At 40.8% G+C, this 16,057-nt stretch overlaps 1 protein-coding gene across 2 annotated transcripts in view; it reads right to left on the bottom strand.

The window, feature by feature from the left end:
- Positions 1-16,057, bottom strand: part of CPQ (carboxypeptidase Q) — a 485,238-nt gene that overhangs the window by 55,281 nt on the left and 413,900 nt on the right. For both annotated transcript variants that reach the window (XM_075825935.1, XM_075825936.1), the window contains exon 6: positions 13,775-13,866. In XM_075825935.1, coding sequence (XP_075682050.1) covers positions 13,775-13,866 — 92 coding nt within the window. The remainder of the gene's footprint in view (positions 1-13,774; positions 13,867-16,057) is intronic.

The raw sequence follows: 16,057 nt of genomic DNA, 5'->3' as shown, positions 1-16,057 counted from the left end.
CATTAAAGACAGCTGTCTTACATGGTCACCTGTATAAAAGACTCCTGTCCAGAGACTCAATTAATCAGTCTGACTCTAACCTCTACAACATGGGCAAGACCAAAGAGCTTTCTAAGGATGTCAGGGACAAGATCATAGACCTGCACAAAGCTGGAATTGGCTACAAAACCATAAGCAAGACGCTGGGTGAGAAGGAGACAACTGTTGGTGCAATAGTAAGAAAATGGAAGACCTACAAAATGACTGTCAATCGACATCGATCTGGGGCTCCATGCAAAATCTCACCTCGTGGGGTATCCTTGATCCTGAGGAAGGTGAGAGCTCAGCCGAAAACTACACGGGGGGAACTTGTTAATGATCTCAAGGCTGCTGGGACCACAGTCTCCAAGAAAACCATTGGTAATACATTAGGCCGTAATGGATTAAAATCCTGCAGTGCCCGCAAGGTCCCCCTGCTCAAGAAGGCACATGTGCAGGCCTGTCTGAAGTTTGCAAATGAACATCTGGATGATTCTGAGAGTGATTGGGAGAAGGTGCTCTGGTCAGATGAGACTAAAATTGAGCTCTTTGGCATTAACTCAACTCGCCGTGTTTGGAGGAAGAGAAATGCTGCCTAAGACCCAAAGAACACCGTCCCCACTGTCAAGCATGGAGGTGGAAACATTATGTTTTGGGGGTGTTTCTCTGCTAAGGGCACAGGACTACTTCACCGCATCAATGGGAGAATGGATGGAGCCATGTACCGTCAAATCCTGAGTGACAACCTCCTTCCCTCCACCAGGACATTAAAAATGGCTCGTGGCTGGGTCTTCCAGCACGACAATGACCCGAAACATACAGCCAAGGCAACAAAGGAGTGGCTCAAAAAGAAGCACATTAAGGTCATGGAGTGGCCTAGCCAGTCTTCAGACCTTAATCCCATCGAAAACTTATGGAGGGAGCTGAAGATCCGAGTTGCCAAGCGACAGCCTCGAAATCTTAATGATTTACAGATGATCTGCAAAGAGGAGTGGGCCAAAATTCCATCTAACATGTGTGCAAACCTCATCATCAACTACTAAAAATGTCTGACTGCTGTGCTTGCCAACAAGGGTTTTGCCACCAAGTATTAAGTCTTGTTTGCCAAAGGGATCAAATACTTATTTCTCTGGGCACAATGCAAATAAATATATATAATTTTGACAATGTGATTTTTTTTATTTTTTTTTATATATAATCTATCTCTCACTGGTAAAATTAACCTAGCCTAAAAATTCTAGACTGTTCATGTCTTTGACAGTGGGCAAACTTACAAAATCAGCAAGGGATCAAATACTTATTTCCTTCACTGTACACAAATTTTAAAAGAAAATCTCCTGGCCAGGAAAACCATACAATTGGAACTTCTGTACATAAATCAAGTTCCCTAGGATAAATAACATTCACAATGTATATATATTATTTCGAAAGAATTTTAGTAAAACCGCTGGGTTATATTCACACTTGCGGTTTTTGACAATATATATTTTTTATCCTTGGAATGGCCAGAGTTCCCATTCCATGTGGTTGGTAATAATTTTTTGGAAAGAATCTTGTTATATAGTATGGTACTCGTCACAGGAAGATAGCCCTCGTATATTAGGGAACCAGATTTTACAGCAGGTTTTTTTTCCCCTCCATTTCAATAAAGAGATCCTTGATTTTTGTAAGGATCTATAGTAGTAAGCAGTCTATTCATAGACCCGTAGGTCAATATATAGCCTTCCAGATTTTTTATATTCAGCAAGCCCAATTTTTATTCCTTATACAGGTTTTACCTCCAAACATCCAGCAAGCTTCAGGGAACCATGCGGAGAGGCAGCCAGCCAGGCAGGTGGGATAGAGGGCCTTCAACAGGTGAGTACCGACATGTATGGCCATATATTTCCTTTGAAGCCTCCAAAACTTCCACCGTCACCTCAAATGATGCTTTTCTTTCCAATGTGCCTAGGCATTCCACATCGTACACCGGAAAATGCAAGATCCAAAAGGACAAGGGCGCATGCTGGCAACCAGGTAAGTTCTGAAAATGTATGATATCCTCTTTCCATGTGATGTCTCCAACATTGGACAGGGAATTGCAAGGCAGGGATTAGATGTCACTACCCGCCCTGTTTGATTGAGTCAGCTGACGCGTTTCCTCCCTGAACGGGATTTCCTCAGAGCTGTTTGACAAATGCAACCGAATCCGTTGTATTTATAATGCCCCAAAAATTCACTTATTGGTTCCATAATTTTTAAATAATATAATATTCCATCAAGATGATTTTAACTTGTTGCAAAGAATATATATAGATCTTTCATGAAATGCAATAATTATGATTTCTATTTTCAACAGTAAATAATGCACTTTATAAAAACCGACAGTTAACTCATGTTTTAATTAATCCATACTTATAAAGCATTAATTCAAGTATCCATATAGGAAAAAAGGTTAACCAGTGGTGTGTCCTACCTAGATTTAATTTAATTTCCAAGTCGTAATGGTAATATTGAGAAGGGGGTTGTACTGTGGACCTCTCAGCACGGACATATCTTGATACTTTCACTTTTTAATGGGTAAGACAACATCACTATAACTGTTCACCATATATTCACTGATTTTCTCTATGTCATTCTATTTTGGCCAGGTATATATCCATTGTTGCCACATAAACATTAGGACATTGAGAACTATCAGTATATGATTCACTTGGATGAGATACCACTATATACTTTATTGTATGGGTAGTGAATATGGGTCTGCCCTAATATACTACTCTGCTACCTAATTTTGTCCTGTGCTGTATTGTGTACCACGGTATTAGTACTAGAGTCTTCTTGTGATGTGTTTTTAAATGTATGTTATTTTCTATCAATAAAATTTATATATTCTTGTATACTCAGACGCTAAAGCTCTTTTTCTTCGGTATGGTTCTATAATCATGGAGCAGTCTATTTGACGTAATATGGGGGGAAGTTGGTTCTCCAAACTTTACCTAGCCTGTAACCAATATATGCTTAGAGTTTATCTATCTATTGTGAAGGAACATGATGACACCAATATTTTATGATTTTTTTTTTAAATTTCCGCTTATTACAACTCCTCTTCGCCACGGCCCTTTTCCTAGAATCTTTTTAAAACTATCGAGGTACAGTAAAAAATTTCAATAATAGATTTGCCCATCTACTTAGCTTTCTTGGCACAATTAGTGACAGAATTCTGGCAGATCTCTCAGTAATTCTCCTTTATAGTATTTTGCGTCTCTTGAGAACCAGTGGAGTTGACATTTGGTGACATCGTGTCTAATCACTGATAGTAGGAGTTGGTGTGGTAGTTCCTACTTTCTGTAAACCCATAGCTCATATCACATGCACTCATGCCCTGGAAGACGCCCCAACGACAACCACTTGAGCATGGCCTTATCAATTTGACATGGAGTTTGATTTTTTTTATGTCGTTTTATTTTACATTTAGTGTACATTAAGATTTTGTGAGTATAACAAACTTTGCTGATTTGGAAATGTTATTTTGTTCTCTGTGCAATATTGTAGCTACTTGTTTTTAACAGGTATCTTCTACATGTGGAACCGTTGAAGTTGCAATTCCGTAATTCTGGACTCAATAGTACAATATACAGAATCTGTTGACCTGTGGTGCAACAACAACTTTCCTGATAGCCAGTGGTGCAGCCTTCTGACCCTGGGAATCTCATTGTATAGCACCAAGTATCTGGTCACATTTTAGGGTCTAATTCCTGGTAACGTAGCTTCTTGATTCTACTGACTCGGTAATGCAGCATCCGGACCATGGAGAGCCCATTGAGCAGTTCTGTTCACCCAATGGCACAAGGTTTATAAACTAAAAATCAAATGGTGCAGAATTAAATTTTGTGGTGTCCCCTACCTGGTAACGTTGTGGTGCTCGGGCTGATGCCTCATGTAAATGAGCTATTAACAGGTGTAACCTTACAATTTTTGCTGAATGTGAACCTGTGCTCCTTTTTCCAATATTTATAGTCTCTCTAATGATTGGCATAGCGCCAATAGCCTGGCACTAAGCAAATGTGGTACTTATGTTCAAAAACTATGACGTAGTGGAATAGTCTGGAACAGCGTACCTCCAGTTTCACTGACATTATATAGGAAAACTATTATAGTTCAGGACTGTGCACAATAATCATTTTTCTATTTGTATTACTCAACTTGTATTAGCTATTCTGCTTCTCGCAGCAGCACGGACTGCCGGCGGCCCATAACTCTGCAGTCGGAGAGAGAGCATCATGCTTGTCTGTATGGCTCCCGTATACAGAACGGCCGCCAGTGCTGTAGGATCACAATACATTCTAGAGCGCTGGCGGACGTTCCGGATATGGGAACCATGGAGACAAGCAGGAGTTATTTAGAAAAACAATTATTGTGCACACACCTGCACTATAAACAGACAGTACTTTCTTGAAACAAAATAATATAAAAGATTATTTAAAGGGGTTGTCCAGTCCCTAAAAATTGATGGCCTATTATCGGGAGCGGCGAAAAAATATTTGGTCGGTCAGGGTTGGACTGCCAGTACCCCTGTCGATCAGCTGTTTTGAAGGGACCGCAGCGCTTTATTTTCCTTACTGCTCACACTGTGAATCGCCGACACACTTGTAGCGACGGTTCACAGTATTACAACATTCTCCCATTCACTTCAGCTACTTCGGTGTTGGCGATTCACAGTGTGAGCAAGTGATCGGAATGAAGGGGAAGTGGCGCTTGGCATCTTCAAAACAGCTGATCGACGTGGGTCCCGGCAGTCGGATAGGCCATAAATTTTTAAGGACTAGACAACCTCTTTAAATATATAAAATACATTACTCAAATCTGATCGTCACTAGAAGTCAATAAAGAATTTTTCTTCCATCAGGGCAAATTCGACCATGCCTTTAATTTGAATGTCCACCTATTTTATTTTTTTATTTTTTTAAATCTACAGTACATAGGTCCAAAATGTTGTGCCCATTAATATCCTAATATATCTTTATGTGGTTAGAGCTCAGTTTTTCTGATACAAAATGCCAAATCCCCTGCACAGACAGAGTCAAAGTAAATGATAAAACTCTGACTGCCTTCAAGCACCACTAGGGGGAGTTTAGAAGTTTAGGGTTCTTTGGCCCTTCTGTAAGAAATACTTCTCTAAATAAGAAAAAGTTTTAGTAACCAACTAGTTCTTGCACAACTTGCACTGAACATAGTAAAAGTCATTAAGAACTATGGAGACAGAATCTCTGAGCTGAACCATGAGCCTGGAAGGTATCTATTAATCCTAAATATTAAGGTGGCGTTCTAAGAGTTCCCTGGAATGCATGAAATCCAATACTCTTCTAAAGATTAATCTAGTGACTCTTTCAATAAACAATCCGGTCAGAAAATACAATGTGGTAATATGATCGGGATATAGTGCAGGGCTGTTTATAATGAAAGATCATTTCTCTTAGTGATTCAGGCTGCTAACAAAAGTGCCAAACAACCACTATAGAGTGACCCTTGCCAAGATTAAGGCCTCATGCACACGAATGTGTTTTTGCATCCGCAATTCATCTGCAAAAATGTGGATGAATCGCGGACCCATTCATTTCTATTGTCCGTTACACACGACCGTGGTTTACACATACCGTGTGGGGGCCGCAATTGTGGACCGCAAAAAAACTCAGGGCAAGTCATTTTACGGTCTGCAATTGCGGTCCGGCACCATTGAAATAAATGCACATCTTCTGTGTGCAAGGTCAGTGATTGCGGACAGCCTGCAGATGACACTCCGCCGTGCCGTAATCACGGACTGTACACACAGCTACGGCCATGTCCATGAGGCCTAATTAACAGGAATTATTTGCCCAGATCAGCCTGTGTGACATTAGACAGTCAACGTCTGAAGACAGAGATGACAGGGGTGAGAAGCTCAATTACGTGACTCACAGGCTGTGCCACTGGAACTGTCATGAGGTGGATAACAGACACATAATAAAATTACAGTACATTTCTCCAGGGTTTAGTGTGATATTTGGCATATTCTTGCATCTAAAACCAGGGTAGATTAAAAGGCACAAGAAGCCAAAAATAACATGCGAGTTGTCAGTACACAAACATGGGCATGATAATGACTAAAAGTTTCCTGAAAAGGTTTTGTCAGTTTTCTAGAGTATGTTAGGCTTAGTTCACAATAGCTTACCAAACTAGTTAAATATCCACTTATTAACACCATGTATTTTTTAGATTCAAAATGCAATGTTGACTTATTTTTTGAGCTCCAAATTCCATGCATAAACTGAGTAAAATAATAACATTTTGGCCCAGCCACTAGAGGGCGCATATGAGCTTACTGCATACAGTTCTATTATTGCATTCAATGCATACACAGTATACAGTAAGTTCCCAAAGTCCCTTCAATGGTGACTGAAGGCCGTGATCATTTAACTCTATCTCTGTGCAGGGGATTTGGAGCTCTCTATCAGAAAACAATAGCCCTGACCTGAGCAGCTCCATTCGTCAGGGGAATGGGGTTAGGTAAGTAACCATTTTCGGGGGAAAAGTACGTAGCATTCAATTTATTTTATGAGGAAAATGCATTAAATCGCAAAAAAATTTAGTTTTCTCGCCTGTCATTCACTAATCATCATGCATGTGATTTTTTATTATAAGGGACAGAAGAGACAGAATACAAGGAGACATGGACGCTGGAGCTAAGGGGAAGGGGAGACCGAGCATACGAAGGGGTGCAGAGTAGAGACTGTGTTAATATACTATTTTTACCTTCATTTTTGCCGCTATTTAGTCATGATTTCTGTTGCAGATTTTTTTTCATGACCTTTTGTAAAAGTGACAGGAAAATATTTTACTATCATTTATACACCAAAAAGTGGCAAAAATTAAACTGTTCTTTCACTGTGTCGGGAGAAGCTGCGGCTGGTTATAAGCTGCTCTGCTTGCTCTCACATTGCTGTATGAGAACTGTGCTTGGCAAAACTGTACTGCTCCTTCACTCCTGTACAGCTCGGGTTAATCAGTAGGGGGGTTACCCCATATGGACGTAAATGTATTTTTTTTCGTTTTTTCATCATTGCAATTTTAGGGAGGGTTAATGGGAAAAAATATATTTTCCCATTGTTTTTTTGTGATTTTTATTTTACGTCGTTCACGTGCATTATAAATAACATATTAACTTTATTATAAGGGTATGTGCACACACACTAATTACGTCCGTAATTGACGGACGTATTTCGGCCGCAAGTCCCGGACCGAACACAGTGCAGGGAGCCGGGCTCCTAGCATCATACTTATGTACGATGCTAGGAGTCCCCGCCTCGCTGCAGGACAATTGTCCCGTACTGTAATCATGTTTTCAGTACAGGACAGTTGTCTTGCAGCGAGGCAGGGACTCCTAGCATCGTACATAACTATGATGCTAGGAGCCCGGCTCCCTGCACTGTGTTCGGTCCGGTACTTGCAGCCGAAATACGTCCGTCAATTACGGACGTAATTAGTGTGTGTGCACATACCCTAAGGGTCGCTACGAATGCGCCAATAACAAATATGTATATTTATTTAGTGTATTTTTAATTGGAAAAATTGTTTTTTTTGTTTTATTTTACTTTAAAACTTTTATATTTTTTTTATACATTTTCTTTCATTTTTTTCCTAGTTCCACTAAGGGATTTGAATGTGCGATGATTTTTTGATCGCTTCAATAATACACTGCAATAGTTCTGTATAATGCGTGATAAGTCACCATGATGTAACAGTACAGAAATTCGCGGTAACGAACCATTCGCCGTGACATACTATCAGTAAAATGTAATTCCCCTGCTTTTTAGCCATTTTACATTTTGATTAACAAAATTAGGACTCATGAAGTTTATCATAATAATTATCCGGTTTCAGCACATAGCATATTGGAAAATTATATAACTTTTAATCATACGAAAGATTTCTGTATTAATTCCTCACGGTTTTAAAGATCTCTGCTTGCTGTCATTCAGTAGCATCATTTATTGTTTACTTCCTGTGGATAAAATTCTGTCCATGGTCATGTGATGGACACGTCTCTGATACACATACTGCAACTGTAACGAACCGTGCACCTGTGCGCCCATCACATGACCATCGACATAATTTTATCCACTGGAAGTAAACAATGAAAGTTCCTACTGAATAACAACAAGCAGAGATCTTGAAAACCATGTGGAATTAAAGAGGCTCTGTCACCAGATTCTCAAATCCCTATCTCCTATTGCATGTGATCGGCGCTGCAATGTAGATAACAGTAACGTGTTTTTTTTTTAAAAAACGTTCATTTTTGGCCAAGTTATGAGCAATTTTATATATATGCAAATGAGGTTTGAAATGGACAACTGAGCGTTTTTTTTTCGTTATGTCCAACTGGGCGTGTATTGTGTTTTTAACTGGGCGTGTATTGTGTTTTTAACTGGGCGTGTTTACGTGTATGACGCTGACCAATCAGTGACCCGTCAGCGTCATACACTCCTCTACATTCATTTACACAGCAGCGATGTGCAGCCACATACACAGAGATTAACGTTAATCAAGTGTCCTGATAATGAATACACATGACCTCCAGCCTGGACGTCATGTGTATTCAGAATCCTGACACTTCTGAATCTTTTCTGTGAGATTTCCAGCAAGGGAAACGAAATCTCGTTTACCTCCGTAATTTCGCGAGATTTCGTTTCCCTTGCTGGAAATCTCACAGAAAAGATTCAGAAGTGTCAGGATTCTGAATACACATGACGTCCAGGCTGGATGATCATGTGTATTCATTATCAGGACACTTGATTAACGTTAATCTCTGTGTATGTGACTGCACATCGCTGCTGTGTAAATGAATGGAGATGAGTGTATGATGCTGACTGGTCACTGATTGGTCAGCGTCATACACGTAAACACACCCAGTTAAAAACACAATACACGCCCAGTTGTCCATTTCAAACCTCATTTGCATAAATATAAAATTGTTCATAACTTGGCCAAAAATGAACGTTTAAAAAAAACAAAAAAACTTTACTGTTATCTACATTGCAGCGCCGATCACATGCAATAGGAGATAGGGATTTGAGAATCTGGTGACAGAGCCTCTTTAATACAGAAAGTATATTTGGAAATTGTATAACTTTTAATTGAACAAAAAAAGAACATTAATTTGTTGAAACCGGACAACTCCTCTAAGTTTACCACTAATTTCATGAGAAAGACTGTGGGGTGCCAAAGAGCCATCCTTTAACGTGCCCTATCCTTTTCTTCCACAGGAGAGTCTGAAGTGTCTGGCTGCGGCTCGTTCCATTCTACCGTTATAAATAAACTATGGTGGAGTTGAGAGTGATAGCCATTGTTCAGACCAGTGTTCCTCCAACAACTATGTCACGTGTATGGCGGCTTCTTGACTCTCCTTCAGCCCCAAACAGTTCCGTTGACTGTTGACTGTTATAGTAAATACACAGCATCTCCCGAATTAGCTGAGGGTGGGCCCGGTGGATGGTCTACTCAACCCTGACTTTAGAGGGATCCAACTTACCAGTAGTGGATCACATTCTAATAAACCACAAAAAATACAAAAAGGATAAGGTCTCATGCACACGACCGTAGCCATGTGCACGGCCGTGATTTCTGGGTCGGCCGGCCACGGAGTGACAGCCGCGAGCCGCCCGCAAATCGTGGGCTATGCACATGGACGCGGCCATTATTTTCAATGAGCCTGGACACCACAGTCATGTACATGGCCCCATAGGAATGAATGGGGCCGCAATTCTCACGTGGATTTTCGGGGGAATTGCGGCCGCAAAAGCACGTTCGTGTGCATGAGGCCTAACTGTCACGGTCAGGAGTCTGGACAGGAGCGTGGACCTAATGTTTTACTAATAGATTTTGCTTAGAGCTAAATCATGGGGGTATGGATTTTCACCTCAAGTAACCCCTTAAGAGAATGGACTTTGTGCAGGGAATCCCAAGGTCGCGTCTCTGGAGTAGCCTTCAATAGCAATCGCTGACAGTCTGCAGACGGTATTTCCAGGTTGTTACCGGAATCAATAAATAGAAGAGAGACCAGGACTGACGGACTTCATACATCACGACAGACAGATATAGATCAGGGCAGGTAGGGAGCAATAAAAAACAGCACATTCAAATAGAAACCAAGGAATCTTGTTGCTCAGGCAAGGTGTGGCAATTCTGAACAAAATTTAAGTGACCCTTCAAGTCCCAAACAACTTTTTAAATATGATTGTGTATATGGAGTAATAATGTCTGACACCCTCCAGTTGCACCCCACTGCCGTTGATGTGCTGTTTTAGGGTCCCCTCTGTGCTGTCCCAAAATGACTGCAGCACTTCTTAGACTACGAGTCTGAGACACTCCCACTGTTCTCGGATTGGCCAGAACTTAGACTCAGTCTGAGAAGAGCTGTGGCCATTTTGAGGCAACACAGAGGGGACCTTTAAACTGCGGATCCACTACAGAGGTGGGTAACTGGAGGGCACCAGGTAATATTAATCCATATACCCCATCACATTTATAATTTTGTCCTAAAACCGGAAAGTCTCTTTAACTATATAGAGGTGATAAACTAAGACTGAGCACCAACAGCTGACATGTGGAAGTCCCTTTAAGATGTTGCTCGGTGCATGCCACTATTGATAGCCTAACCGTGGTGAGACAAGGCGAGGGATGTCGGGCGCACAGGTATGCACAGCAGTTGGTGTCCGTTTATAATAACTTTTCTATGGGTCACTCTTGTGGGTTCCTTGTCCAGACAACTATAAGATCAAAGCATATCTTTCTTATACTACCCCTTATCTAAATAAACAGGACATAAGGAGTGATAAAAATCTTCATGAATTCTTGTTAAAAAAAAAATCACTAAGGAAAGATCAGTTGCAATGTTTGCGTTAGAGCGTGTGCTTTGTGCACGACTCCGGAGACTCTGGACGTCTTGTGAAGTGTCTTATAAACAATGTGTGATTTAATACGGAAAACCATTTGCAGTTTAATTTCTATGTACATCATTTTTCTTAGAGACAACAAGTTTCCCCGTAACTGCTTTTTGCTGAGGGACAACAGGGCAATGACACCACCCAAAATGTCCAGCCAACAACATTCCTACACAGGATAGAAATCCGTTACAGCTTTTTGCCTTCTTCATGTTATTACTCAACTCAGAGCTTATTTAACCCCTTAATGACCAGCTTATTTTAGACGTTAACGACCAAGCCATTTTTTAAGTTTTTCCATCGTCTCATTCAAAGGGCTATACACTTTTTATTTTTGCGTCGACATAGCTGTATAAGGTCTTGTTTTTTTGCGGGACAAGTTGTATTTTTTAATAGCACCATTTTGGGGTACATAGAATTTATTGATTAACTTTTATTAACTTTTTTTCGGGGGGAATAGAAAAAAAACAGAAATTTCGCCACACTTTTTTGCGTCCTAAATTTACACCGTTTACCGTGTGGTATAAATAACACAATAACTTTATTCAGCGGGTTGTTACGATTGCAACGATACCAAATTTGTATCGTTTTTGTATGTTTTACTACTTTTACACAGTGAGAACACTTTTTTTTCAAAATTATTTGTTTTTGTGTCTCCATATTTGAAGAGCCGTAACGGTTTTATTTGTTCGCCGATGCAATCATAGGAGGCCTTTTTTTTTGCAGGACGACTTGTAGTTTTTATCGGTACCATTTTGGAGTAGATGCGACTTTTTGATCACTTTTTATCACATTTTTTTTAAGGCTGGATTCAAAGAAAACAGCAATTTTTGCATGTTTTATTATTTTATTTTTTACGACGTTCACCGTGCGGGTTAAATGATGTAATAAGTTTATAGTTGGGGTCATTATGGACGCGGCGATACCAAATATGCGTAACTTTTTAACTTTATTTTGTTTGTTAATAATAAAGCAATTTGTAAGTGGAAAAAGTGGGCTTTTCATTTTTCTTTTCACTTTTTTACTAGTCCCATTAGGGGACTTCACTATACGATGGTCTGATCGCATTTATAATACACTGCAATACTTCTGTATTGCAGTGTATTATGCCTGTCCGTGTAAAACGGACAGGCATCTGCTAGGTCATGCCAGAGGCATGATCTAGCAGGCATTCACCACAGGCAGACCTGGGGGCCTTTATTAGGCCGCCAGCTGCCATTGGAAAAACAGACACTCGGCGATCTTATCGCCGGGTGTCAGTGGGATGAGAGGGAGCTCCCTCCCTCTCTCCAAAACCACTCAGATGCGGTGCTCGCTATTGTGCACCGCATCTGAGGGGTTAAACGGGTGAGATCGATACTTATATCGATCTCACCCGGCAGAGCAGGGACGCCCCCAGCCCTCAGCTACCTCTGGCAGCTGAGAGAAGGGAGATTTGACAGCTCCCTGCTCTGTTTACTTATTCCGATGCCACGACGTAAAAAGTTTATGGCATCGGAATAAAGCCTGTTAGTGACCGACGTGAAAACACTATGGGGCGGTCACTAACAGGTTAATTAACTATTATTTTGGGATAATTCCAGTTAAAACTGTAGATTAAAAATACGTCTAGGTGTCTGAGCTTCATCAAGTGACAAGCCAACTACTTACCAACATACAGCTCACTCAACTCAAGGACTATAGAAATAAGACAGGGAATATAATGTACAGTACTTTCAATATTCTTCATAAAGATTGTTTTCAGCTTGAACATCAATTCATTCTCTGGAGTGACAACACTAAAACCTCAAGCGCACGACAGTGTGCGCCGGCCGGGTCCCGTCAGTGATCCGTGGAAAGGTCGACATGTCCTATCTTTCCACAGATCGGAAAATCGGGTCAGTTTTCACGGACCCGATTCACGTGCTAAAGTGAATGGGTCCGTGAAAATTATCGGGTGCCACTCGGATGCCATTAAAAACGGCCCGAGTGGCACATCGGTCATGTGCAACTGGCATAAGACAAGAGTAAGACCCTTGTGTCTCCATGCTTTCAGAAGTCACCAGCAAGGCCAGATTGGCCTACCAGAGTATCAGGAATCCTCCGATGGGCCCAGGCTCTTACACAATAAGGCTAGGGCTACACAGCGACTTTGGCTGCGACACAGGTCGCGCCTCCAAAGATCCCTAGGTCACGTTGCGCACATCGCAGTAATGTCAACTAATGTAGCTGGGTTGTGACCAGCAAGTTCAGGTGGCAACCGGAATATAAATAACGTTCAACTTTTATTTTTTAGTCAACCCGAATAGAAGTAAAAGAAACTCTACTCATCACGTGATTAGATAAAAACATTAGCTGACCAAATTACTGAAGGGGGTGCCACTGACCCTGGTGGATTAGGCATCCAGAGCTTGTACCTCCGATCCCTCATGATGCCCAAACATATGTTAAGACACCAACACAGGTTGCTTCATCATTCCATAGTTTATTTATTGGGCATTGTTATCTAGGCTAGTGTTATTTGTACATTACGTGGAAATGTTATTTGTACGATATATGTATTACTTGGGCATTAAGGAATAGAGGATGTTATAGCATGTTTCTTGTAAGTATAAATATATAGAACATGCTCACATCAGTACAAGAGCTGCACACTACCCTATTATTAGTCATGAATATCCATTGCGTATTGTAACATACGTTCAGACTTACATTGGAGGCTCTCCAAAGTACTTTTATCCAACAAATATTTTACCAAATCTAAATCCACTTGTGGAAAATACAATGCAATGCAGTGCTATAAAGAAATGACCCCTTACTTTGTGCTTGTCGTAGTACTGACCGGCCCCCACTCCGCCTTGCTCTTCTCCAGTCCATAGCACCAGACGAATAGTTCTTTTAGGACGAAGACCTAAGAAATAAAATACATCTATAAATAAAATCTTTGTAAGCCGTATCTGGGGTAATGTCTAATGTAGGACACCTGTGAACCAAGTGAAATATTTCAGCGATATGAAGTATTGCAGCGTTTTTATTAGGCAACGATTGAGATCCTTTTAACTTATGGGAACACTGTTTGGTTTGGTATGGGGACAGTGAGGGAGCGGCATTTGTTAAGAAGAGTGGTTAAATCGTCCGGGACTATAATTGGTTGTGATGTTCGTGATCTGTTGGGTATCTTTGAGCAAAGGCACAGCAGAGTTCAGAAGGACCCGTCTCACCCAGGCGCATGGTCTGTCTGAATTGTTGCCATCACGTAAAAGATATAGTGTGTTTAGGGCACAAACATGCAGGTTTAGAGAAAGTTTTTACTCTACAACTGTGCCTTTTTTAAAACGTGTAAACCTTGTGTAAATGTATTCATATGTAAGTTATTTTTGTATTTTCCCCATTTCTACCCATTTCATTTTTACATTTTTCAATGTGAGGATTTCTGTAAAAGGATTTTTTTCAGTACGATTCTATTCTATTCTAATATGGGATGAGGACACAATTTGGAAATGTGTGTAACAGGTAACGGATGTACAGTTAGGTCCAGAATTATTTTGGACAGTGACACAATCTTCATGATTTGGGCTCTGCTGCCACCACATTGGATTGGAAATGAAACAACTGAGATGCAATTGAAGTGTAGACTTTCAGGTTTAACTCAAGGGGTTGAACACAAATATCCTGTGAAACGTTTAGGAATTGCGACCATTTTCCTACACAGCCTCCTCATTTCAGGGGCTCAAAAGTAATTGGACAAATTAACATTACCATAAATAAAATGTTTTTTTTTAGTACTATAGAGAATCCTTTGCAGGCAATGACGGCCTGAAGTCTGGATCCCATGGACATTACCAAACGCTTGGTTTCCTCCTTTGTGATGCTTTGCCCGGCCTTTACTGCCGCCGTCTTTAGTTGTTGCTTGTTTGTGGATCTTTCTGCCTTAAGTTTTGTCTTAAGCAAGTGAAATTCATGATCGATCGGGTTGAGATCTGGTGATTGACTTGGCCATTGCAGAATATTCCACTTCTTTGCCTTAAAAAACTCCTGAGTTGCTTTCGCAGTATGTTTTGGGTCATTATCCATCTGTCCTGTGGAGCGACGTCCAATCAACCTTGCTGCATTTGTTTGAATCTGAGCAGAAATTATAACCCTGAACACTTCAGAATTCATCCGGCTGCTTCTGTCTTCAATCATATCATCAATAAACACTGGTGACCCAGTGCCTTTGGCAGCCATGCATGCCCATGCCATCACACTGCCTCCACCATGCCATCACACTGCCTCCACCATGTTTTACAGAGGATGTGGTGTGCTTAGGATCATGAGCCATTCCAAGCCTTCTCCATACTTTCTTCCTCCCATCATTCTGGTACAGGTTGATCTTAGTTCCATGCTGATTCAGAACTGGGCGGCTTCTTTACATGTTGTTTGGCAAAGTCTAATCTGGCCTTTCTATTTTTGAGGCTGATTAATGGTTTGCACCTTGTGGTGAACCCTCTGTATTTGCTCTCATGAAGTTTTCTCTTTATGGTAGACTTAGATACTGATACACCTACTTCCAGGAGAGTGTTCTTCACTTGGGTAGATGTGGTGTAGGGGTTTTTCTTCACCATGGAAAGGATTCTGCGATCATCCACCACTGTTGTCTTCCGTGGACGTCCAGGTCTTTGGGAGATCACGAGATCACCAGTGCACTCTTTTTTTTTTAAAGAATGTACCAAACTGTTTGTTTGGCTCTCTTATCTCTTTGATGGATTTCTTAATTTTTCTCAGCCTAAGGATGGTTTTTTTCACTTGCATTGAGAGCTCCTTTGTCCTCATGTTGTGGGTTCACAGCAACAGCTGCCAAAAGCAAATGCCACACCTGGAATCGACTCCAGACCTTTAACCTGCTTAATTGATGACGGATTAACGAGGGAATAGCCCATGCAGCCCATTAAATACATTTTAAGATAATGGTCCAATTACCTTCCGTCCCTTGAAAAAGAGGAAGCTGCATATTATAGAGCTGTAATTCCTAAACCCTTCCTCAAATTAGGATGTGAATACCCTCAAATTAAAGAGGAGTGTCTGCACCTTAAGCCCATATTGATTATATAACTGGATATTCA

This window comes from Rhinoderma darwinii, chromosome 5, assembly GCF_050947455.1.
Source record: "Rhinoderma darwinii isolate aRhiDar2 chromosome 5, aRhiDar2.hap1, whole genome shotgun sequence".
NCBI classification, from domain to species: domain Eukaryota; kingdom Metazoa; phylum Chordata; class Amphibia; order Anura; family Rhinodermatidae; genus Rhinoderma; species Rhinoderma darwinii.
This window is presented reverse-complemented; position numbering and strand designations above follow the sequence as displayed.